This window comes from Rhinatrema bivittatum, chromosome 4, assembly GCF_901001135.1.
Source record: "Rhinatrema bivittatum chromosome 4, aRhiBiv1.1, whole genome shotgun sequence".
NCBI lineage: Eukaryota > Metazoa > Chordata > Amphibia > Gymnophiona > Rhinatrematidae > Rhinatrema > Rhinatrema bivittatum.
Genome location: NC_042618.1, coordinates 152,510,883 through 152,537,569, shown reverse-complemented (window position 1 = coordinate 152,537,569; position 26,687 = coordinate 152,510,883). Strand labels below are relative to the sequence as shown.

At 40.9% G+C, this 26,687-nt stretch overlaps 1 protein-coding gene across 4 annotated transcripts in view; it reads right to left on the bottom strand.

Moving 5' to 3' along the window:
• Positions 1–26,687, bottom strand: part of STRN3 (striatin 3) — a 349,837-nt gene that overhangs the window by 116,758 nt on the left and 206,392 nt on the right. For all 4 annotated transcript variants that reach the window (XM_029598990.1, XM_029598988.1, XM_029598991.1 and 1 more), the window contains one exon: positions 25,581–25,756. In XM_029598990.1, coding sequence (XP_029454850.1) covers positions 25,581–25,756 — 176 coding nt within the window. The remainder of the gene's footprint in view (positions 1–25,580; positions 25,757–26,687) is intronic.

Genomic DNA, 26,687 nt, shown 5'->3' with positions numbered 1-26,687 from the left:
CTGCTATCTAAACTACAATTAATTGGTATCTCAGACATAGTTTACAACTGGTTCAATTCCTTTGTCACTAACTGACAGTGCCAAATTCATTTAGGAGCCTTCTTGTCTTCACTCTATTCCATCCCCTCTGGTGTGCCTCAAGGTCCGTCATTTTCCTCTATTCTCTTCAACATCTACCTTCTACCGTTATGCTGTTTACTGGATAGCTTACACATCCAATTTAAAATATATGCGGATGATATACAGTTCTATATCCCTTACTCAACCTCAAGTCCTATACTCTTTCACTCTTCTCTGTATACATAAATACAATAAAAGTCTGACCTTCACATAACCGCCTAAAACTCAACACCTCCAAAACTGAAATAATCTACCTGTCAGCCATCCCCAACTCTAACAATGGTCCTCCTCCCATGCTTCATCTAAACAGCACTCCTCTTCCAATAGTTATAAAGTGCGTAACCTTGGAGTAATTATCGACTCCCGCCTCTCCATGAACAATCACATATCCACTTTGGTAAAAAAAATTCCTTCTTTAAACTACACATGTTGAAAAGACTTCAACCAATTTTACATTTCAATGATTTCAGAACAATTCTTCAATCTCTAATTTTCAGCGGTCTGGATTACTGCAATGCATTGCTTATTGGTCTCCAACAAAACGCCCTCCACCCATTTCAACTGATCCAGAACACTGCAGCGCACGCTCTCACAGGAACCTCTTGCAAAGAGCATACCTCCCCGATTCTCTACTCCCTACACTAGCTACCAATAGATGCTAGAATAAAATAAAAAATACTTACATTGATTTATAATCTATTGAATGACACCACCACCCCATGGCTTAACTCACAGCTACATATTTATAAACCAGTTAGAAGCCTCTGCTCCATCAAAAAAACCTTCTAGAAGTACCCCCCATCAAGACGGCATGTTTAGACAACCAGAAAGAGAGCTTTTTCGTTAGCTGGACCCCTACTCTGGAATTCGAACCCAGACAATCTTAGAAACTCCTCCGGTCAGAAAGAATTAAAAAAGAACTTGAAAATGTATCTTTTCGAGAAAGCATTCCCCAGTAAAAAAATTAATGACTCAGCACCCACCACCTTTCCTGACTAGCTCATTAGGCCGGAGACCTCCTTCAATATTCTTACTACATTGTCTGTTTTTGACAATCCAGTTGGAATCTAACTCTTTTCTCCTTCGATTTTAATTATGTTTCCTGTTCTTATTATTTTAATTTAACTCAAACCTATTAATTTATTTTCTTGTATTATATACCTTTGTCTGTATTTAGTATTCTATTTTGTTTTTAATATGTATGTTCACCTTGTAAACCGTTTTGACTATCTCCCAGTAAAAAAATGGTATATAAAAATTGTTTAAATAAATACAAAAATGGTCAACAGTTTTCATCATAAAAGCATATTGGGACAGAAAGATTTCATTTAATTTCTTCAAATTTGATATTTTGCTTTTTGCTGCAAGCATCAAAGCTCTAAGTATGTATACCCTGGAGGTAAAGAGAGAAAGGGGAGATAGAAAAACTTAAATCCCTCCAAGAAATAAATGCACAGGAAGCTGGCCTCTCAATGGAGGCTCTAGATTGAAAAATCAGGAGATGAGGGTAAAAGAACAGACTTAGGAGTAAATTATGGAAATATTTCTTTACAGAAAGAGTGGTGGACACATGGAACAGACTCTCTATTAAGGTGGAAGAAACAAGGATAGTATCAGACGTGAAATGAATTTGAATGTCGGTATATAAAATTGACCAAATAAATAAAATAAATAAATAAATTCAAGAAACCATGGGTCAACCACAGATGATCTCTGAAGGAGAGGAAGGGACTATAAAGTTGAGCAGGAGATATGGATGGCCAGCCTGGATGAGCCATATGGTCTTTATTTGTCATCATGTTCTATGTTTTGTCTTGAGGGAGAAACTGACAGACCTTGTACCTTTTACAGGATGTCTCGCACGTACTGACTCATGAAGAGATGGTAAAATGCTATGCAGAAAGCAAGTATGGCATTCTGATGAACCTTTTTCCCAACAAGGTCAAGGGTATGATAATCCCTTTTCAGGGGCACCAAGAAGTAACTTCTCAACTCCTTGGCCTTCCTGAGAGTGGATTAGACTACCTCTGACTTGTGAGGAAGCTGAACACAATACATAGTATCTGCCTTCATGCTGACAGATAGTATAGAAAGTACATTCTCATTTGTACCCTCTCTGAGGGCACTTCCATCAATTCCTTTGGGGGAAACTGATGAACTGGAGGGCATCCAATAATTCTGCTCTGGACTCATTCTCCTTCACAGTAAGTAAATGGACTCTGATATTTCCTTTACAAAATAGCAAAATAGGTCTTATGGTGGAAACGTCCTTCTTTTCTGTGGAAGAGAGAGATCTGAGGGGAGACCTATTGCATCCATCTGATCAGATTGGGCCTGATATTCAGACACTGGAAAGCCAGATAAGTAGGACTTACCCAGCTATCTAGCAGCTGCTGAATATCTGGTTATATTCAACGGCCACTTAATAGCTGGATAAGTTATTCAACTAAGTAGCAATATTCAGCCTTAGATGGATAATTTATCTGCCTAAGATAGACCTTCTCAATAGCAGGAGTAAACATAGAAGGATCAGTCATGTCTGTCTAAGTAGCAATTTGTCTGGGGATATTCAACAGCATAGCCGTGCTGCTATCCCATCCAAGTTAGCCAGATATATCTATCTGGTTACCTTAGATAAACGGTTCATTTTTTAATATTGACCCAATACATACAAAAACAGCCTATCTCCAGCAGAAACAGGAGATAAGCTGTATGGCATCTGCCCATCTCTACAATTACTACCCGCTCCTTCAGAGATCCCCTATTCTTGTCCCATGCTTTTGTTCAATTCGTTTCTACCACCTCCACTGGGACACTATTCCATGTATCTATACCCTCTCTCTAAAGAAATATTTCCTTAGATTATGCCTGAGTCTATGTCATGCTGGTTGGGGTCGGGGAACACCCCCTCAGAAGCAGGGCAGGACTGCAGTGAGGGACTGGGGTTTATCTTCTGCCTAGCCAGCCCCCCCCCCCCACCCTTCCACAGGTTGAACCCTTGGGTTCTGGGGACCAGTAGAGCTTGGCTCCTTCAGCAGAACATCATGATTGAAGGTAAATTAGGCTGGATGAGACAGGGCAGGCTGGAGAGGCTGGAAAAGCAGGGCAGGCATAGGCTGGACATTATGGCAGAAACAGGTTGGAAGCAGAGAACTGGATACTGCAGGAGGTTGGACAGACACAGGCTGGGCTGGGCCTGGATACAGACACAGGCTGGGCTGGGACTGGATAACTGAGGCGGTGGCTTGGATAGCTGGGAACAGAGCTCACTGGAGGCCTTTGCTGGTGGGGAGGCATTATTGCAGGTAGAAATAGGGCGTGGTGAGGTTGCATGGCAGGTGAAACAGAGACAGTATAAAGGTATGAACTGAGGACCAAGTTCCAGCTTTACATATATCTTCAATGGACACAGCTCCTAGGTGAGTCAAGGTAGCCATGGCTCTTACTTGATGCGATACAGTCTGCTAGCCATTTGGACAACATGAGCTTGGCCATTGCTATTCCCAGTTTATTAAAATTCTAAGAAACAAAATGTTGGGAAGCCTGATGATGCAGCTGAGTTCTTTTCAAGGCCCTTTTGCAGTCCAATGAACGTAGAGCCTTCCCCCCTTCAAGTGCATGAAGTCTTGGAAAGAACAAGGGCAACGTGATGGCTTGTTTCAGATGAAAAGCACTTTTGGCAGAAACTTAGAGTAAGTGCGAAGCACCATCCTTTGTGGAAAAATTGTAAGTACGGTGAGAAACTGACCAATGCTTGAAGATCACTGACTCTTCTAGCACATGTAATTGCAACTAGGAATACTACTCTCCAGGTGAGGAACTTTAAAAAAGTCAACAAACAATTCGTAAGACAGTTTCATGAATTGTGCCAATACAACACTGAAATCCTATGGAATCAGTGGTTTGGCAATTGGAAGTCTTGTATGCCAAAGCTTTTCATAAACTTAGATACTAAAAGATGTATAGATATCAATTTGTCATCCACTTAATAAATAAAGAAATAAGAAAAAATTGACTATGGTAAACCACAAAGGCACAGAGATTCACTTTGACCGATGACATACTGAGAGACAAGGAAGAGAGTGAGAATATGTATGTAACTCCTCCTTTCGCTTGCAAGCACATGGGTCTAGGGAGCTTGCTTGATAACAAGATGAAAATCTTTTCCATTTAAAACTGTAAACTCATAAGAACATAAGAAATTGCCATGCTGGGTCAGACAAGGGTCCATCAAGTCCAGTATCCTGTTTCCAAAAGAAGCCAAACCAGGCCACAAGAACCTGGCAATTACCCAAACACTAAGAAGATCCCATGCTACTGATGCAATTAATAGCAATGGCTATAACTTAAGTAAACTTGATTAATAGCCGTTAATGGACTTCTTCTCCAAGAACCCATCCAAACCTTTTTTGAACCCAGCTACGCTAACTGTACTAACCACATCCTCTGACAACAAATTCCAGAGCTTTTTTGTGCGTTGACTGAAAAATAATTTTCTCTGATTAGTCTTAAATGTGCTACTTGCTAACTTCATGGAATGCCCCCTAGTCCTTCTATTATCCGAAAGTGTAAATAACTGATTCACATCTACTCATTCAAGACCTCTCATAATCTTAAAGACCTCTATCATATCCCCCCTCAGCCGTCTCTTCTCCAAGCTGAATAGCGCTAACCTCTTCAGCCTTTCCTCATAGGGGAGCTGTTCCATCCCCTTTATCATTTTGGTTGCCCTTCTCTGTACCTTCTCCATCGCAACTATATCTTTTTTGAGATGCGGCGACCAGAATTGTATACAGTATTCAAGGTGCGGTCTCACCATGGAGCGATATTGAGGCATTATGACATTTTCCGTTTTATTAAACTTTCCCTTCCTAATAATTCCTAACATTCTGTTTGCTTTTTTGACTGCTGCAGCACACTGAGCCGATGATTTTAAAGTATTATCCACTATGATGCCTAGATCTTTTTCCTGGATGGTAGCTCCTAATATGGAACCTAACATTGTGTAACTACAGCAAGGGTTATTTTTCCCTATATGCAACTCCTTGCACTTGTCCACATTAAATTTCATCTGCCATTTGGATGCCCAATCTTCCAGTCTTGCAAGGTCCTCCTGTAATGTATCACAATGCGCTAGCTGAAGGCTTCCTGGTAGAGATTACAATATCCTTAAACTTCCGTGGACAGTGACAGTGATGAGACTAGTGAGCATTCAACATCTATGCTGTCAAGTTGAGAGAGGGAAGCTTCGGGGGACAGATAACCGTCCTCTTGAGTTAGCAACATCAGAACGGGTTCCAGAGGGATTGGAAGGCTGACTGATTCTCTTATCTTGTCAGATTGTCACACTTGTCTGGGCCATGCTACAGCAATGAGGACCAGGCACACCCAGTCCTTGAATGCCTTCTGCACTGTTCATGCTACCAACTGAAGTAGTGGAAAAGCATACAGCAGATCTGAATTGAGGAGAAAAACCTCCAGAGTGGATCTGAACTTGCTTTGAAGAATGGAGCAGAATTTTTCTACTTTCCTATTGTCCTGTGATGCAAACAAAATAGATTAACAGGTACCCTCAGAAGCTCAACAACCCATCAGCCATTGTTTGATCTAGAGATCATTCAAGGGGATGAAACACTCTGGTGAGGTGAACCACCAATGTGTTGTGGATCCCGGGAATATAGCTTGCTTGTAGGAAGGATTTGTGTCTGCAAGCCCACTCCCAAATTATTAGTGATTCCTGCCAGAAGGTCTCTGACCCTCTCCCCCCTTGTTTGTTCATGTAGAACATTGCTACTTGGTTGTCAGATTGATTCGAATTCTCTTTCCCCAAAGGAGATGCAAAAAACTCTCAATGTATGTGAGTTTGCTCATAGCTCCAGGAGACAGGTCATTTAACAGAACGGCTGTTTCAGATCAGAGTGCCTGGGTCTGGAAAGAGACTGTGTGCGCAGCCTATCTCCTGGTGGATACGTCCATTGCCAGAACGTATCCTGGTGGATACGTTCTGTTGAGGCAGAAGCCAAAGAGGAGCGCCTGTCTCCAGGATGACTGGGTCTAGTCATCAATGGAGAGACCCTTTCATATCTGCAATGACTTTTACTGGGGACAAGGGCTTTAGCAACTGATCCCACTGAGGAAGGAGTCTTCATTGTAGAACCCGCATGTTGAGGCAACTCATGGGAACCACATGCACTGCTGCCACCATGTGTCCCAGGACAACAAAAATGTACTGGGCCAGAACTTCATCCCGTTGTAGTAGGCAGAATGTTCTCTCCAAAGGAAGGAATGCTCTCTAATCCAGAGTCTATCTATGCACTGATGAACTTGATTCTTTGAGTTGGAACATGATTTGACTTGGTGAAGTTTATAATGACCCCTGGTTGAAGGAACTGGATCATCTTTTGCTGGGAATCCAATACCCCTGCTTGGGAAGGCCCCATCTCTAACCAGTTGTCCAGGTAAGGAAAGACACAAATCCCTGATGACAAAGTTGATACTACTGCTGCAAGGCATTCGTGAAGACTCTCAGGCCACCAAGAACCCAAAAAGGAGTACCTTGCTTTGGTAGTGAGAGGAATCCACTACAAAATGGAAGTATTTCCAATGAGAGTGATAGATAGGTATATAAGTATATGCATCTGTCATATCCAGGGTGCACATCCAGTCTCCCACTTGAAAGATGGGTAATATTGTTTGGAGGGAGTTCATTTTGTACTTCTCCTGTAATAGGTTTTCGTTTAGTCTTTATAATGCTAGGATGGGTCTTAATCCCCATGACTTCTTGTCGATAAGGAAATAGCGAGAATAGAACTCTTTGCAATTAGTTTTAGGAAGGACAGGTGCTACCTTCTGCTAGCTGAGAAACAACTCCACCTCAAGACAGAGCTGGGTCAAGTGAGATGGACCTAGATTGAAGGTTGAACAACAGTGCAGCATTGGAGGCAGAAGAGCAAATGTTAACCAGACTCCACAATTTTGAAGACCCAATGGTTTTCGGTAATCCACCACTCTTCCAGGAAAAACTGAAACCTCTCCATTACTAGATGGGTCAAGGCCAGTCAAACTAGGCCCAGACTCAGACTGGGCTTGTTGTGGCATCTTCAGCTGACATCTTTCACACTGGCTTCCATGAGCTGCTGAGGAAGTGCAGCTAGTGCATACCACCACTGAAATTAGTAGAATGGGCATTTCTGGAAGGCGCATTTAAAAACCAAGTAATCTGTTGCCATAGAGAGCCTAGATGACAGCATGCTACTCCTTAATTTGGGTGAGTGTTACCATGACCTTGTTGCTGAAAAGGTTGCCCTTGAGTAGGGCATATTGGCCAACTTGTTGTGACACAAGCTGCTGTTGTGACACTTGTTGTGACACAAGCTGCTGGCTCTTATCAACTATCTGGCATGCTCCAATGGCTGCTGCAAAAGATCTTACTACAGTACCAAATGAGTCATACACTGAGCAAAGCAGATGAGATTTGCATCCTTCGTGTCCTGAAGAGCCCACTGTTAGTTCTGATCTCCATTAGTCGACTATCAAGATCTGCTTGTTAATACAATCATGTAAGCATTGTACCATGTAGAACTGGTGGGCTACGAAAGATGTTCTTTCCAAAATTAACCAAGAGTCTAGGATCCTTACTAGGTGCGGTGCTGGACAAAATCATGGGCTTCTTAGCCCACTTCAGCACTGACTCGTGCAGTAGCTGGACTACTCCTGCACTCTATATTTCAGATCCAGTTTCCTGACTACCTGGGAACAGGACGCTGGATTCTCCCACATTCTTGTTTATAAATCCTATAGGACTTAATGAACTGGGATTGCTATTGGCTTGGACAGTTTCCAGAATCTGGAGAAGTCCAAAGACCTCGGTGCAGTGATCCCTGCCCTTGCGGACGTTGACACCCAATGCTTTACCCGGATTGTTCAAGAATTTGGAGTACGAAAGGTCTTCTGGTGGTAAAGAATGCTCCAGCGGATCAGGTAGAGGGTCAGAGGGAATCTCTGTAGATCCTTCTTCATAACAGAGGTAAAGGGACACTAGCCTATGACCCCAATGATCATAAAGGTGTCTCGGGCATGGTTCTCTGTCATCTCAGATTTAGGTATTACCCGCAAAAAGACAAATGTTTCCTGAAAGCCCTTCTAGAATATCAGTTATGAAAAATATTGAAAAGAATCTGTGCAAGGACTGATCCTTGCAGCACACCACTAACGCCCCTCTTCTCAGAGAGAACTCCATTTACCACTACCCTTTGTCGTTTCCCACTCAACCATTTTCTAACCCAGTCTGTCACTGTAGGGCCCATTACCAAGGGCGTTCTGTTTAAAAGTTGCCTATGCGGAACCATGTCAAAGGCCTTACTGAAATCTAGTACACTATATATATATCCAACACTCTTATGCTGAACCTGGTCACCCAGTTAAAGAAATTGATCAGATCTATCTAAAAATACTTACCTCTAGTAAAATCATTCTGCCTTGGATCTTGCAATTGATTGAATTCCAGAAACTGCACTATTCTTCGTTTTAGCAGCAATTCAATTAATTTACTCACTAGTGAGGTCAGACTAACTGGCCTGTAGTTCTCAGTCTCCTCATCAGTTCTACTTTTGTGAAGAACCACCACATCCACCTGTCTTTAGTCTTCTGAATCTACTCCCAACTCTAAAGAAGCACTGAAAAGGTCAGCAGCAGAACTGACAGAACTTTGTTATATTCCTTTAATACCCTTGGATGTATTTCATCCACCTTCATCGCTTTATCTACTTTAAATTTAGCTAGCTCCTCATAAATACACTTTTCTGAAAATCATTTCACTTCTAATTGTGTCCATTTTTTGTGGTTCTACTCCTGGCCCTTCTTCAAAACTTTCCTCAGTAAAAAAACAATTCTGCTTTTTCCTCATCAGCCTCAGCATATTTCTTCCCTTCACAGAGTCTCCCAATGCCACTTTTACACTTCCTCCTATCATTAACGTTTAAAAAAAAATCTTGTCCCACCAACTTTTACCTTATTTACTATTTTTTCTTCCATCTACATCTTTGCTCTTTTGCCTGCTTTCCCTGTCCTCCTCTTTCTGTGATCTCTTGTCGTTTATGAATGCTAACCATTTACCCTTACTTTTTCTGATTCTTCTTTATATAACCATAGATTTTCCATCCAGCCCATTTTAACAAAGTTAGTTTTCCTGAATCTAGGACTTTCCCCTTAGAATGAATCGCCACCACCTGCATTCTACTACTGAACCATACCATCCAATAATCACTGGATTCCAGATGATCATCCACTACGAGATCAGAAACACTGTTCCCCCATTGGTAAGCATAAGGGCCAGTACCACTTCCTCCCATGCAGGTTCCATTATGAGTTGTTGGAACAATTTTCCCTGCAGTGAATCCAGGATCTTCCTGCTTCTCTACAAGGCATTGTTCACTTATCAAAAACAAAACCTCGTTTCCTATATACTATGAATCAATAACAACCAATCATTAAGGGAACTCCTTACCCAGTACTTGGGAAACCTAGCCAGTCAGGTTTTCAGGATATCCATAATAAATATGCATGGAAGAGATTTGCATACAGTGGAAACAGTGCAATGGAAACTCCGCATGATAACAAAAGAGAAGAAATGATAAGTATCTAGATGAAATAGCGGAGAGGCTCATGCATGGTCGGGTTCACCGCCGGGGAGAGAGCACTATTATTGAGCACTAAAAAAGCAATTTCAAAAAAAGTAAAAAAAAAAAAATATATATCAATAAAGGATTTTGAAGAATAAATACGGGGGCTGCTGAATGAGACAACCAAACTCGGGTTGTCTCATATGTGGCCACCGCACATTACCACACATTAAGAACCCTTGTCAGAAGCCTTGCAGTTCTATTACTTTAATAATATTTCTTGTAATACATATCACCATGGCTCCCTCCCTTTTGTCCTACCCTTTCCTTCCAGAATAGCCCAGAATAACTATTTCCCAGTCATGGTTTTCTATGTAGATCACAAAACAAAGAGAGTCAACTTGTAGAATGCAAATATTGTAACAAGCAATTTAAAGAAAAGCATTCACTAGTAAATAAAATCTTGTTAAGCACAACAATTCTTATATTCACAACAAAGCTTGAATAACGCTGCTAAGGACCATCATAACACCTGCACACACAATACATTTGTGCATGCACATATTTAACGGATCATGCTTAATCATAGGTCAAAATTAATTGTCCCTTTTTTAAAAATGTTTTTTAAGTTTTTGCAATTAAAACAAGGTTATTACTTCCCTTTATAAAATTCGGAAGGAATGCAGCATTGTAAATCACAGAAACTATACCTCCAAGAATGCTCACACTCCAAATCAGTATCAGTCACTGGAGTAGTTTTAATGAGATTAGCAATCAAACCTCAGTGAGGGTTCGTTCATCTTGACTGCTGGAGACTAGACTTCTATGTTGCACAATGCTTCAGTGAAGCTTCCTCCCCCAATGCACTCAAAATAGACACCAATATAGCTGGTACTGATGCCGAATGTCACCTGAGAAAGTCATTGGAATGATGATGCCAGAGCTTTCAGGGAGGTGTGCATCTCCATCTGCATTACTACTGATGAAGCCAATACATCAATGCTTATAAGACAGCAGTCCAAACTTTCCTGAGTTTCTCTAACTTCTCAAATATTGTCATTGCTAACAGTATGCGAAACAGGAGTGGTGGTAACATATTCCTGAGACACATGGAAGTGTACTGGTGGCAGTAACCTGAGCCCTAGGAGACTGACCCAAACTACATCTAGGACAAGCAATCCTCTCTGCAGGGTTGCCTGGGAGGATGTATGGTTGCTTCCAGTATCTTCCTGCTTTTGGCGCCATACCTCAATCAGGACCAATGTCTATCTTCAAGTGTGTCCACTGATAACACCAATGAAGTAGAATCCTTCACTTTCATCAGGTGGAAGAAACTAAAGGATGCTCTGTCTCCGTGGCCTCTACTAGTGCTCGACTAAGAAAATAATCTATGCTCCTTCAAAGACAAAGCACCAGTTGCGTTCAAACCAGCTCCATATCCCTTTGAGGTTAATGCCGCTGATGCCTGTGGATTGGACATCTGAACCAAAGAGCTTCTCCATACACTCTTGACAGCTACAAAGAGCCTGGGAGACATCTTTTGACAGGTGAAGCAGCTAGAGATATTGTGCCTAGCACTCAAACACAGGTGCATATATTATAGGGCTGTACCAGGCACACATCCTGAAGCTGCCTATCTTCTCTTTCTCAGGTATCAATTAAAAAAAAAAAACAAAAAAAAAAACAGCCTAAGCAAAATTCAAAGAAAAGATCAACCAATGCTACTTGATGTTATCAGCAATGGTGTTGGTATGTAGCCATGAAAAAAGAGACCAAAAATGTCAAATGTCATTGGAAAACATAACTAGGATAAGCTAGAAGTGAAGGAAAGCCTGAACTAAGGGAGATCATTGTAAAAGTAAAACAGGAGTACTTGTAATACCCTAAAAACCATGCAAAGAAATCATCCTTCACTTGGATCAGCTACACGGGAAAAATAATTGAAGGGGATCCACATGAACATCATGATATGGGACAATCCGCACATGCTCAGTTTAGCACTCTGGAAAGTCGTAGCTTTGTAGTCACTGCTATAATCCAGACTCCTTCAGATGAAAGCACCGATTTGTAAGGGCTGATACCCAGCTTGTCCTGTGAGAAATTCAAGCCCAGCATGACCAGGTATGCATACCATGCATTTGCAAGGGGCGGTACACCCGGGGGAGGCGGCGAGCTGGCGGCAGCCAAAGGAGGAGAGAGGCTGCAAGCCGCCGTCAGCCGGAGAGGCCCATGTTCTGTTTGCGTTTGCATAGCTTCTGCTCTCCCCCCCAAATCAGGAAGGCCCGCGGGGCCATGGTGGAGCCCATCCCATCACTGTCCGAAGATAGCAGGCGGCCGTGTGTGTGTGTGTGACAGAGCATGTGTGTGTATCTGAGAGCACACTTCTGTTTATACTTTCTGATCTCTTTACTCATGTGTGTGTGTCTGTGTGATAGCCTGTGTGCCTGTGAATGTGTCTGTGTGAGAACTGTGTGTATGTTTGTGTGCCTGTGAGAGCCCATGTGTCTCATGAGAGGCTTCTAAGAAAACTAAAAAAGTCATGGGATAGGAAGTGATGTCCTTTCGTGGATTACAAACTGGTTAAAAGACAGGAAACAGAGAGTAGGATTAAATGGTCAATTTTCTCAGTGGAAAAGGGTAAACAGTGGAGTGCCTCAGGGATCTGTACTTGGACCAGTGCTTTTCAATATATATATATATATATATATATATATATGATCTGGAAAGGAATACGATGAGTGAGGTTATCAAATTTGCGGTTGTACAAAATTATTCAGAGTAGTTAAATCACAAGCGGATTGTGATACATTACAGGAGGACCTTGCAAGACTGGAAGATTGGGCATCCAAATGGCAGATGAAATTTAATGTGGACAAGTACAAGATGTTGCATATAGCGAAAAATAACCCTTGCTGTAGTTACACGATGTTAGGTTCCATATTAGGAGCTCTCTCCCAGGAAAAAGATCAAGGCATCATAGTGGATAATACTTTTAAATCGTCAGCTCAGTGTGCTGCAGCAGTCAAAAAAGCAAACAATGTTAGGAATTATTAGGAAGGGAATGGTTAATAAAACGGAAAATGTCATCATTGCCTCTATATTGCTCCATGGTGAGACCACACCTGGAATACTGTGTACAATTCTGGTCGCCGCATCTCATAAAAGATATAGTTGCGATGGAGAAGGTATAGAGAAGGGCAACCAAAATGATAAAGGGGATGGAACAGCTCCCCTATGAGGAAAGGCTGAAGAGGTTAGGGCTGTTCAGCTTGGAGAAGAGACGGCTGAGTGGGGATATGATAGAGGTCTTTAAGATCATGAGAGGTCTTGAATGAGTAGATGCGAATTGGTTATTTATACTTTCGGATAATAGAAGGACTAGGGGGCATTCCATGAAGTTAGCAAGTAGCACATTTAAGACTAATCGGAGAAAATTATTTTTCAGTCAATGCACAATAAAGCTCTGGAATTTGTTGCCAGAGGATGTGGTTAGTGCAGTTAGTGTAGCTGGGTTCAAAAAAGGTTTGGATGGGTTCTTGGAGAAGAAGTCCATTAATGGCTATTAATCAAATTTACTTAGGGAATAGCCACTGCTATTAATTGCATCAGTAGCATGGGTTCTTCTTAGTGTTTGATTAATTGCCAGGTTCTTGTGGCTTGATTTGGCCTCTGTTGGAAACAGGATGCTGGGCTTGATGGACCCTTGGTCTGACCCAGCATGGCAATTTCTTATGTTCTTATGTGCTCTCACAGGCACACACACACACACACACACACACACATATAATTATCTGTGAGGGACAGGGAGCCTGTGTACGTTAGAGAGAGGGAATGTGTGAGAGAATGAATGTGTTATTGTGCGTGTGTGTGAGAAAGAAGATAAAATAGATTGCAGGATGGAGCTGGGCTTTATTTGATGGGCCCAGGACAGACAGTAAATTAATCGGGGGGAGAGCACAGTAATTTTTCACAACGGGTAGCAAAAAAGCTAGCACCAGCCCTGGAGAAAGTACTGGCTCTCTCTTAATTTTATACATTTGTAAAAAAAATAAATCTTTATAAATGATTGGTCAATGGAGTTTTTAAAATAAAATTAAAGATATCTGAACTAGTGACAGTGGACAGGAGGAGAGAGAGGCTGGGTTAGGGACAGATGCCAAAAGAAAGGCTAGGTGGGGGTAGGGAACGAGACACATTCTTTGAGAACCTAAATGAGGCAAGGGAAAGAGAACAGATGGAATACAGAAGTGGGTGAAAGGATGAGTAATATGTGGGGTAAAAAAAAAGGAGGACAATAAAGGCCGAGAAAGAAGAGGGAAAGGTGAGCCAAGTGGCTCAGTGGCAATGGAGCACCCTGTCATGCAGAGGACATGGGTTTGATTCCTTTTGGTCCCTTGGCTAGCCAAGGCTGGGGAGTCTCAGTAACCATAACACTCCGTGGCCAGACTAAGAGGTCATGTTCACAGAGTTCCAGTAGGAGATGCAGTTCGTAGTCCATGGTCAATGACTGTAGTTGCGATGGCTGGACTGATATGAAAAAGGGGGACACATAAAATAGGGGTGGGGGGGGGGGGGGAGCAAAAATCTCAGGGTTGTTGCAAATGAAGGCTCATGGCAACAGAGGCCAACAGAGGCCAAGTCTTATTCAGCTGGAAACCCTAAAGAGCAAGAGGAAACTGCTAGGCCAAAGAAAAAGACTGCGAAAGGAGAAAGATTTTTTTTCTTTTTCAGCTTTTCTTCATTATCAAACTGTCACAAAAGTTTGAAAATGGTTTTCAAAGAAAAATGTTGAAAATTGAAACTAAAATACAGATTATGTGCAATGTTCTCTAATATGTCAAAATAGGAGAACAGAGAGAATATGGATTTTCTCATTGTCTAATTCTTTAAATAGAAATTCTATAATTCTTATATAACTGGGAGCAGCCATTAATAAGAGTCACAAATTACCTCACAGGAAATGTGATCTGATTCAGACAGTGTGAGAGACATCATGGTCAATAAAGAATCATTTAGGCAAATAAAAAAAATAAATAAATGGTGTAATAGTATGCTCCCTTTCTAAATGAAAAATCTAGAAGCCAGTTATCATTTGCATTTTGAAAACATTGCATGAGGCAAAATACAGGACTCTATTGGGCTGTATTTACTCTGCTGTTTCCCCCTAAGCACAGATTGGGAGAAAAGCCTTAGTAAATCAGTCCCAGTCTTGTATGTTATTTCAAAAACATGCAAGGCAAGCAGTAATATTCATCCTGAACAACAAAAATCATTACTTTGAAGCTACTTTTTAATTTATTTATCCACTTGCTCCACACCAATCTCTAGCAGTTATGTCTGAAAAAACCCACAGATTCTGTCTCATTAAATGGATCCAATTATTCCACAGGGAATATGACACAATGATATCATACACTTGATAAGATCAGGAACTATGTTCCCAACCAAAATTTGCGGACAATAGCGGCCTTAGTATTGATTCTGACTAGGCAGGAGGTGTGCAAGGTGACAAACAGGAAAATGATGTTTTTAGTAGGTAGACCAGAATTGTGTAATTCGGCACCTTTGGATGTGAATAGAAACAAATTATCTCAGTTTTAGGAAAAAGGTGAAGGCATGGCTTTTTCTGTCATAGTATGGGTCTCTGTTAAGTCTTTTTAAAGTACAGAGAGTGGTCTATGTCTGGGATGGGTACGTGTTTGTTGTGTTGTTAAATTAGTAATGGGGGGGTCTGTTTTTAAGAGGGGAGGGTATTTTATGGTGAACTATGATTACATTGATTGTAATTTTTATATAGTATTTTAATTGTGAACCACTCTAGCCAGATCTGGAATTTGTTGTGCGGTATAGCTGATGGTTTCAGAGTCCCCTTTTGATTAAAAGGCGTAATTAGACCAGTGTCTAAGTTCTATGTTTAAAGGGGTACGGAGCTGAGCAGGTGAGGGGTAGTATTATGAAAGGGGATGATGCATTCATAGTAAGAAATATAGTGTAGGCAGGAGGAAATACAGGGTACTGATATATGCACTGTATATAACATGGAGTAGGAAGGCAATGATGAACATGCTGTATGAACTGTGGAGTAGATAAGTGGATACTTGGAGGTAGTGAGATAACTGTAATATTTTGCTGTGTTTTATATACTTGTTTTATTGTTTTAATGTATGTACACTTTGGAAATTTTTATCATAAAAATTGGAAAGCAATTAATACATTTTTATAAATAATAAACATAAATAAACTTGGTTGTTTAAACAAAGATTCTCATTTCCAACAAGATATTGGCAAATGCTTTGTGAGCCTGAAGATGGCTCTTAGTTCTAGAAGGTTTATCTGATTATGATTTGAGAGTGTATAAGCTTTCTATGCTATGTTTGATGCATCAGTGGTCAATACCTCTTGATGTTGAGCTCTGTGGAATGATAGTTTTGTACCAGATTGATGCACTTCTTCCACCTTTTCAGGGAATGAAGGGCCCAGTTAGTTACCTTCACCAGCTGAGACACTGCTGGGTGAATTAGTTCCACTGAACTTGAGCTTTCAATGAAAAGGATATATGTGGAGCATGTTTACAAAGTCACGTGGAATGTGGCTGCCATATGGCCAAATATCACCATGAGAGAGCAAGCTGAAAATGAAAATCCCGGTGATTCTTATGACATTGTGCCTACGCTCTGATCTGGTGAGCTGCAATCCTTCAGTTAAGCATTTATCCTTGGAATGCCTTTTTCCTTATGAGATCCAATGTTTTGGTATCTTTTCCCAGATGCATGGTAGGGTATTCTTTGGAGTGTTTTGCATTTTTCAAGGCTCATTCTACTACCACAATGATGTGGCAGTTGTACCATGTTGAAACCTGGACTTGGTTGCATCTTGTACTGAAAGGACTAGCTTTCTTGCCACTGGGGTATAAGATACTGGGCTTTGACACATTCTTGTTTGGAGTTCCTGGAGTAGTGTGTGCATGAGGACCACTACTGTATTCTTAGGAGAATTAATGTAGTGCAAGAGACCAAATATATCTTCTCTAGATTCTGTTTTCAAAGAATCATAACACCTTTACTTCTTAGATAGGAAAAGGAACCTCTCTGGACATTTTCCTGACAAATTTCTGATATGTGAGATCTTCAGGAAATAAGGTATTCTTGGGCAAAGTAGGTAAAGAGTGGATTCTTCTCTGTCTTTGAATTCTAGGAACTGCTCAGTAAATGCTCAGATGGCATGAGACTGAAGGTGAGGAATGGTCTCAAATCACTACTAAAAGAGTAGAAACAAGGTAGATGTTGTGGAAAGTAATCATCTTCCTGAATCAAACGGGTTAGATCATTTTCAGGCACTCTTCTTGCAATGGAGTTACTCCTTGATGCAGTATAGGAGCTGGACAAGTTCACTAAGTAAAAGGTTCTCTGAACAGTTGAGAGGGACAGACACTGGAGAACTCCAATACTGGTGCCATGTCTTGCTTCAGTGAAGATGGCACTGAAGATGTATAGACTGCCAACATACATTCACAGACTTGTGATGGACAGTACTACAGATAGTTAAGGTTTCTTTGAGGGGGTGGGGATATAACAATGTTCCTGAATTTGGGAACAAAAGTTCATCTTTGAGTTGAACACTTTTTCCTGTGTATAATTTATGATTCTTTTGTGGAATATCTTCATTACAAATGTTTAATGTATACATTTGTTAGTATACAGTGTGAGTGATTTTATAGTATGCTCCAGATTGCCAGTTGGAACTAAGGTTGAGCACAAGAATAACTGCCTACATTTTTTGTGCCCCTGATGCAGGTATACAAAACCCTGGCAAAGTGTTGGGCGGTAATTCTTTTGAAGATATGCATAATCACTGAGAAAGCTAAGTGTTTTTAATTGCATTTAAAAAAGATTTTCATAAAAGAGAAAGTTCATAACAAAGATGCAGTCTTTTTGAAGACTTCACAGACTCTGTTAATGAGTATTATTGGCATCTCTATATGACAGTCAATGAAATATTAGAATAATGAGCATGTTTTGAACATTCATCTCAAACAATTAAGAAGGTGGATCATTTATATTTCTAAAATTCTATTTTCACCTGGTCAGGCCTAATCAAATTAGTATTGTCACTGAAGATATTGTTAGCGTGTCCTTGACATTTTAATAACTAAAATTTGGAAGGAGTTTATGTCAAAACTTAGTAGCTGTGGATTAACAGAAGAGGGCGCTGATGAAGTGTCTGCTTCTAGAACAAGCACCTAAAAGGACATTGATCCTGACCTTGGCGCTGAAAAAGACTACACGGCACAGAGTGAAAAGTTTCCTGTACAGAGCATACATTCTGCTGTGTGAAATCTATTTGCATGGAACATTCCTCCTGCACAAAATGAATTTCCTATGACTCTGAGAGTGTCCTTCCATGCTTCTGCACAGAGGTACTCTATGAAGAGTGAACCTTCTGCACCAAATCTTTATGTATCAAGACCTTTTGTGCCACAAATATTTAAAACTTCTATGCTGGCAGCTTCTGTAAGGTGGTTGTGAGTTTTGAACCACCAGCCTTGGTGGCAGTAGACTGGAGATCTGCAGAGAAAGCTATTTTATCTGTGAAAAATTGGTGAAGCTGTAGTGCTATTTCCTTCCCAGGAACTATGAGCTGGGCTATTCCCAGCCAGACTCTCATTGGCTATGGAGTAACCCATCATATTCACCCAGCTGCTTTTAAGTGTTTGCCAGCAGAGACTTCCTCTGCTAACACAATGTCTCGAACTTCCATTGATGGATGTGACAAGGCTGCGCTGAAGTAGAGTGAGCTGGATTGGGTCTCTTTCCTTAGATTACCCGGTAAGGGATACTGCATCTTTTTGAATACTCTGGTTGTCCCCTGCAAATTAAGTCAGGACATGTTTTTTTCCTATTTTTGGCTTCTGCATTAAAGAATATCCACTGGAAGTGCAGTTACTGTGTTGTCTTTGTTAGACCCTGCCTGATTGTGCCAGTTTACTTTGCTACCGTGGGACTTCTGGCTATTTTTAAGTTTGCTCAGAGAATACCAAGCAGGTATTCCTGCAGTTACATTGCACATGGCATTTGCGATGTGAAAGCTGGTCAGGCAGTGAGTACCAAGTGGGTATCCCCTACCACTGTGCTGTATGACTGGGTGAGTGTGTAGATGAGCTGCCTGTCAAGTCCTCAGCTTTAATGGCTGGGATTGGCCTGATCACCCCCAAATACTTCTGCTGCATCCTGAACAAGGAGTCCTGCTCTTGCTATGGATCAGGACATCATTGGAGGGGCAAGGCTCTGAGGGCCCTGTGTCCCTAAGTGTCAGAATACTAAATTAGCATAATACATGATAAGCTTGTATGAACTGTAACTCAGGTGAGGTCATGGTACGCCTATAGGGATTGAAAATTGGTCTAGAGTTTAATTAATGGTTGAATTTAGTATGGTAATTCAACTGTAATTTGACCTATGCTGCGGCTGTATTCATCCAATAAAGATCTTCATTTGTGAATGTTGTGCCAGAGAGCTTCATTCATGGTGAAATTAACTGAAATTTCTGATGGGGGGGAGGTTAGAGATCTCATGGGACCGAGAGGAGGCGGCGAGCATGCACCTTATACAGTTGTGTCTCCTGAACTTGTATTGCTGGATATCAACAAGGCTGTACTGAAGTATAGTGAGCTGGATTGGGCCTCTACTCGGTAAGGGATACTGCATCATTTTGAATACTCTGGTTGTCCCATGCAAATTTTAAGTCAAGATGCCCATATTTTGTTTTCTACCTTTGTCTTCTGAATTACAGAATATCAAATGGAAGTGCAGCTATTGTGTTGTTTTTGTTTGACCCTGACAGACTGTGCCAACTCACCTGGGGAGACCCAAAAGCTTAAGATTCTTTTTTTCTAGCTGGTGCTTGCAAATTCATTTTTAAAAATTTTTTAATTTATATTATTTCAAAATTATACAAGACAATCTTGATAGAAAATGAAAATTGAAATGGAAAATTACAAATCAAGAAAAAGTACAAGAACCGACAAACAATATATATCAATATATTCTTGTTACTACTTTAATTTACAATCCAGTCCTCAATAAGGGGGAAGGATACCAATCCACTATCCCAGGAAATTCAAATAAACAATAAGCATTAGATCTTAGAAACAGCCATTACTATATGAGGAACTGTTGTGAGACTAATATGACTGGGGTCAAAAAAGGATTCAGTAGAGGGTACTTTACCAATCAGAAATTGGGTCAGCTGGGACAGGTCATAAAAAATATAAGAATTATTCTGATATTTCACCATGCACTTGCAAGGGAATTTCAAGAAAAAAAGACCTCCCACTTGTTGAACCCTAGAATGCAATAAAAGAAACTGTTTTCGCCTCTTCTGGGTCTACTTGGAGACATCCGGGAATACTTTAACTTTAAATCGTAGAAAAGATTCTGACCTATGGCAAAAGAAGTTTCAATAACCAATCTTTATCCGGTTCTAGAGCTAATGTAACAATGAGAGTTGCAAAAACTGCAATCTCAGAGTCTGTTGTTTCAAGCATTGTAGATATATCCATGCTGGGCCCTTCAATCGGAACCAGGGTCTCCATTTGTTGTCCTTGTTCATTCCCAGACCTCTTAAATTGTGGTAGATAGTAAACTCTAGAAACAGAGGAATTGCATTCTCAGGGACTTGCAAAATTTCCAATAAGTATCTCCTAAACATCCCTTTAGGAGAAATTAAGGCAGTTTTGCAAAGTTTATGAACCTGAGATTTTTACTCTTCACAGAGTTTTCCAATTTTTCTATCTTTAAAGCTATACTGTTATTTTCTTTAATCAGAATTGCTTGGGATTGCTGTACTGAATTAACTTGAACCCTAAGTGATGAACATTGTTGCTCAAGTTCAGCAGTAGTATTAGTTAAACCAGAGACTTTATTTTCTAAATTCTCGTGCTGGGAGGTCATGGGAGAAAGTTGTTGTAAGACAAATCCATGAAGATCAGCTATAGCACCCCAGGTATTTTCCAGAGAAATCACAGGTGGTCTCTGAATCAAAGGGAGTTGAACAGGAGATGTAAATAAATTCACACACAGTACCTTGAACTGATCCTGTGTTGCCTCCATGTCTGCTGTCCCACAAACCCTCAGCATCCAATGGTCCAAATTCACATAATGGACCAGCAGAGAAATTTATATCTCGGTCACTCCCCACTGAAACAGCTGATCCCACCTCAAGGTTTGCCGGCATTCCCTGTGTTTCTCGGGAGCCTCTCTCTCTAGTGCTGGGTTGCTGGGTGGCGTTCCTTCAGTTGGGCTTAAAGGTGACAATGAGCCAGGGAGAGAGGGGAGCTCAAATTCCCCTCCTGTTCTCTCCAGTGGCTGAATATCTGACACAGGACTGCTTCTCACGACGTGGGAATCATTGGGCCCGTCCAAGATTGCGAAGAAGGGGCCGCGGGGAATGGCCCTGCCCTCGGCTTTCTCTCCCTACCCATTCAGGAAATATTAAGAAGGAAAATATTTGGAGGAAAAACTTAGCTCAAGAGAAGTCCTCACAGCGTCCTCGATCTTTTGGCCATCTTGGATCCGCCTCCAAGAATTCTTTTTTTTTTTTAAAGACACCCATAGAGATGGAAACGATTCCAGTCAGAGCTCAGTGGAGCTGGAAATTTTTTTTCCTTTTCTCTTTTTTTTCTGTGCAGCTAGCCTTAATGTTGCTAAAAAGTGGATCACACCCTTATCTGATTTGGGAAGCTCAGCTCTGGTGGTGTGTAAGGAAAAGACTAACTCTGCCAGAGAGCTGCTTAAGTTAACGGCAGTAGTCTTTTTATTTTCTTTTTGAACATGACTAGCAGAGCAAATCCTATATCTAGCACAAGTGCAGACCTCACAAACTCAATACCAAGAGTTGCAGCAGAAAACTTAACAGTTAGAAACAGCATATACATTGTCGGATCAAAAATGTCAACATTTAGGAAGTATGATTCAGAGAAATGGCCCAACTCCTAACTTGTTACCCCAGAGTGATTTGAGAGGGCGCTACTGAGGGTTCTTGCACCAGTGCAATTTACGCTTTCAACTTTACCCAGCATTCTTTTCTGCTGATGCAAAGAAACTGTGATGGGTAGTTATACTACTTATAGGAGATGTTCTGAAATGGGCCAACACTTTTGTGAATTGGAAACCAAGAACATGGGACATGTTTCTCCAAAAGTTTAAGAGAATGTTCTCTGACCCCCACCAGAAACATATGGCTGAGAGAGGCTTAATATTACTTCATCAAGGAACATCCTATCATATGCCACCCGTTTTCACCAGCTGCAAGCAGACATGGAGTGAGAAATTACTGTGGCATCAATTTCATCTAGGGTTAAGAGAAAAAATTAAGGATGATTTGGCTTGGATTGAAAGTCCCTCTTGCCTAGAAGAGTTAATCAACATATGTGTGCAAATTAAAACCCAGCTACAGGGGCGGCAAGGAGATAAACAAGGAATCCTGGGCTGGTCACACCTTCCCCTAAGGAACCCCTCTGTGGTAATTAAGGCACACGATGCCCAAGAACAGAAACAGGTTTGCACTGACCCCTCTTAAAACCCAGACTCAGGGAGCAAGAATCAACAGCCACAACCCTGACCCTGCTGCCTGTGATGTGCAGGCATGGGACACTTTATGGTTCAGTGTTCCCACCAAGAGGGTCCCCAAGCAACCGGGGATTTGAAAGCGAAGCACGCCCTGGATACAATGGGGTCAGGGATATAGTGGAATGGATCGCTTGACAGTACATTTCCAGGAGGCCCAAGCTAGACAAAGATCAAAGATCTCCTCAAGAAGATGGAATTAATGGAGCAAACTTGAAAGACTAGTATTCAAGAAATGGGGGTGGTAGTGACACCTTTGATCTCCCGATTGGATAAGTTGGATACTGTTCTCCCAGTCATAGCAAATTTGGATGAAACAGTCAGATATATCCAAAAAGACTTGTGGGTGTTGATCCAGGACCTGCAAAGGAGGCTGCTATCTGAATCAGAGGAGACTATAGCAGAGGCTAGAGCAACCACAGCTAATCTTCAGAGCCCAATGTTTGTGGGAGGGTTTTTCACAAAACAGAAAATGATAAACCACCGGCAAAAGAAGACCCAGGTTGGAGAGAAGACACCAGCACTAAAGAAATGGGCTCCAAGTATGGAGTCATTACGAGATTCTTCAGATCAGTACCTCAGTGAAAAGGTATTTAGATACACCGAGAAGAGGATCAGAAAAGGGGGTTATCTGAGTCCATTCCACATGTCAACTGCGCTACATGGACAGCAGGACCACCTTCGTACCCCTCTGGGATAACTAATGAACACTGACTTGTAAAAAAAATGCAAAAAAACCATATATATATATATATATATATATATATATATATATACACATACACATACATATACCTGAGTGATATACTCCTTTTTTCTTTTCAACCAAAGTTTGTGAATAATATATGTCTCTTAGAATGGGAAAGCTGGAGGGAAAAGAGTAACAGGCTGACATGATAAAGAGTGGAGGTGCTATGGGAACCCTGCAATGGCCCATAGGGGGCCTGAAAGTCCCCCTTTTGGGAGGGAAGTGCATGATGTTAGGTGGTTGTGGATTTTGAACCACCAGCTCTGGTGGTGGTAGACTAGAGCTCTGTAGAGTGCACTATTTTACTTGTGAAGAACTGGGGAAGCTGTAGTGTTGTTACCTTTCCAGGTACTATGGAATAGGTTATGCTCAGCCAGGCTCCCATTGGCTATAGTTTTACCCACTCTATTCTAGTGCTAGTCAGCAGAGTATATTGCTGACACAAAATCTCTTGAACGTCCATTGTTGAATCTGTACAAGTCTGCGCTGAATGATAGTGAGCTGGATTGAGTCTATTTGGTAAGGGGATACTGGGTTTCTTTGAATACTCGGGCTGTTCAATGTAAACTGTAAATCAAGAGGCTCATGTTTTGTTTTCTACCTTTGTCTTCTGCAGTAAAATATGACAAATGGAAATGCAGCTATTGTGTTGTCTTTGTTAGATCCCAGCAGACTGCCATGTGTATTTGCTGCCATCTGCACCAAGGTTTGTGGCATTGCGAAATTTAGCTTCTTTTTTGAGGATTTATCATCCTTTGAAGGATGATTCCTTAGGCATGCTTCCCTCTCATTGCCTCTACAGAAGGATTCACTCCCTGGGGTCAAATGACATGTCCTTTTCTTTGATGTGGAAGGAGCTCAACTTGCGAGTCCTCTGGGATGCTTTTTGAAGGCGTAGGAGAATATGGAGGAAAGATCTCTCACTTTCAAGCTCCTCTGTTGTCTTTTTCAATGACATTCTTCTACAGCAAGGGCAAGCTTAGGACAGCACGGCCTGACTAGACAGCAGTAGCACTTTAAGCAGGAGTCTTCAGAGGCCACTTACCCCAACTATAGGGCCACCTCTTCAAACCTGGCATGGTGAACAAACAGCTCTCAAAGTAGACTTCCATTTTTTTTTTTAAATTTTCAATGGAGGAACGGAGGGAAGCTTGGAGGATAATATTAATAGGGATGAAAAACTAACTACAAAAAAATTCTCAGCAGTAAGAAAATCTTGAGACAAACAACTTACATCTGTGCGATAGCACAGACAAACAGACTGAAGCACAACAGCTACTGCACAGAAACTCCTGTGCATGCTCAGGAAAGCAATCTTGATTTTTCTGAATCCAGTTATTCTATATTGATACTGTCAGACGTTATCCATTTGTGTGGCCAATTCATACTGCTGGTCAACAGACAAAGAGTATTACTCCATGCTGTGAATACTTTTAAAAACTGGTCCATTATGTAGTGGGTAGAATTCATTCAATTTTATTTATCTGATTTATATTACACTATTTGGCACTTCCAATCGAATTGACCAGTTAAGACCCAAGAACTCATCACTAAGCCATGATTTTTAAGACATCCATAAGACCTACTTTTTTCATTTACAAGGTCAATATATATACAGCATATACTGAAAACTATGCCACTGTATAACTTGAGAATCATTCATAATTTTCAGCTTGTTACAGGTCACAGGTAATTTTAAGCAATTTCTATTCTGCCACTGTATGTATTAATGGCTACTGCTATATGACTATCTCCACAGGATGAAAGTGATATGTCTAGTTGACCACTACAGGCTAACTTGTAGGTAAACAAGAAGCAGAGTGCATAAGTCTCCATTCACAGAATATAGTGCTCCAACGCCAAGACTCTTGTGGTGCCTTTTCAGAACACACAGGAAAGCTTGGAAATCATATCGCCCAGCTAAACTCAGGATATCGGAGTAACATGGACTCCAGAGACAATATGCAGAGTACATTCTCAACCATACCCTATGTTGGGTCAAACAGTGCAACCAAGTAGGGCTGCTAAGCCTTGGACTAGCAACCTACCTAGGAGATGATTACTCAAAATGTAAATCCTGCATCCATATGCATCACTGAACTTATGGCAGCTTTTGCACTAATCAGCACATGATGTGTGTGGACAAGAAAGTGGGACCGGGGCTACACAAATCTCTCTCACTATAATCCATTTGTGTGCAGGCTATTTAGCAACACCAGGTGGTTATATCACAACAATGAGCTGTTGAAACTCATGTCGTCATTGACAGGAGATGCCATCATGTTGTTATTGATAGGAGATGCCATATTGAGGAATTTAATTTCCTTTCAACAAAATGCAACTAGAACTCCCAGAATGCTCTGCGAGATTAGTTTTAAAAAAATTTCAGTGGAGGTCTGGAGCTAGTTGACAGATAAGGGAGATAAGTAACACAGCTGCTGAGCAGTGCTACTGAGTGCAAACACTTACTTTTTGGCAGGAACTGTTTTCTGCAAGTTCCATAGTTTCAGAGTATGGTCCTCAGAGGCTGTAACCAGCACAGGCTCTACAGGATGAAATGCTAAAGCTCGCACACCATCAAAGTGGCTGCGTAGTGTATACTTCGCGTTCCAGGTTTTTCGAAATGCATCTTTATTGGCAGGCAGCTAAAAAAAATAAAAAACAGCAATGTAGCCCAAAGGATAGACATAGTAATAACATAAGGGAGCACTGTACTACTTCAGTACCACAAAAGTGGAAAGAGCTGTTTTAATTCAAATGGATAACGAGAAATACAGGTCAACAAAAAAAGTTGGAGGTGATACCATTTTATTGGACTAGCCTAATATATTTCAGACTAGCTTTCAAGAGCTACATTTTCTTCATCAGCTTTTGAAAGCTAGTCAGAAATATATTAAGTTAATCCAATAAAATGGAATCCCCTACAACGTTTTTGTAGATCTTTTTTTGTACATATCCAAGTACACAACATGGCAACCACACTACTTTATCCTAAACACAAATTAATCACACTTCTTGTCCAGTTTGGTTATACAGTCAATCACCATGACTTGTGCCACAAATACATTTCGTTGGTCCAGGATCAGAATTTTGCTAGCTAGTAAAAATATTTGATACTCTAAATATCATATAAGAAGTGAAGCTCAGAAAGTGGCCTACATCATGGGTGATTTAGTCATCTGAGTTGCATTTCCAACAATATACTGCATCAAAGCAAAACCAGAAAAAATAAAAAGCTATTCCCCTACCCATGAAGTTAATGAAACCCCCAAGGTATCAAGCCCAGCCTCCAATATGCTACCACCATTGCCTACTTTTTTTTTTGTACAAAAGAAAAGCCCCACCCTCTTAGGACAGCCCCCTTACATACAGCACAGTAAAGTGTAGTGCTGGTTATTAAAAATCCTTTCAAAAGTCTGTGAAGAATGTTATGAACACAGTCTTATCTGGAAGTGGTGTCCTCTAAAGAATGGAATTTTTTTTTTTTTAATAAAGTTTTTCTTTTTTTCATTAAGAGCTAGTCCTTAGTATACTGGAACCAGTGAAGGATGTTAGGAGATCAAGGGTCTGGGCTAG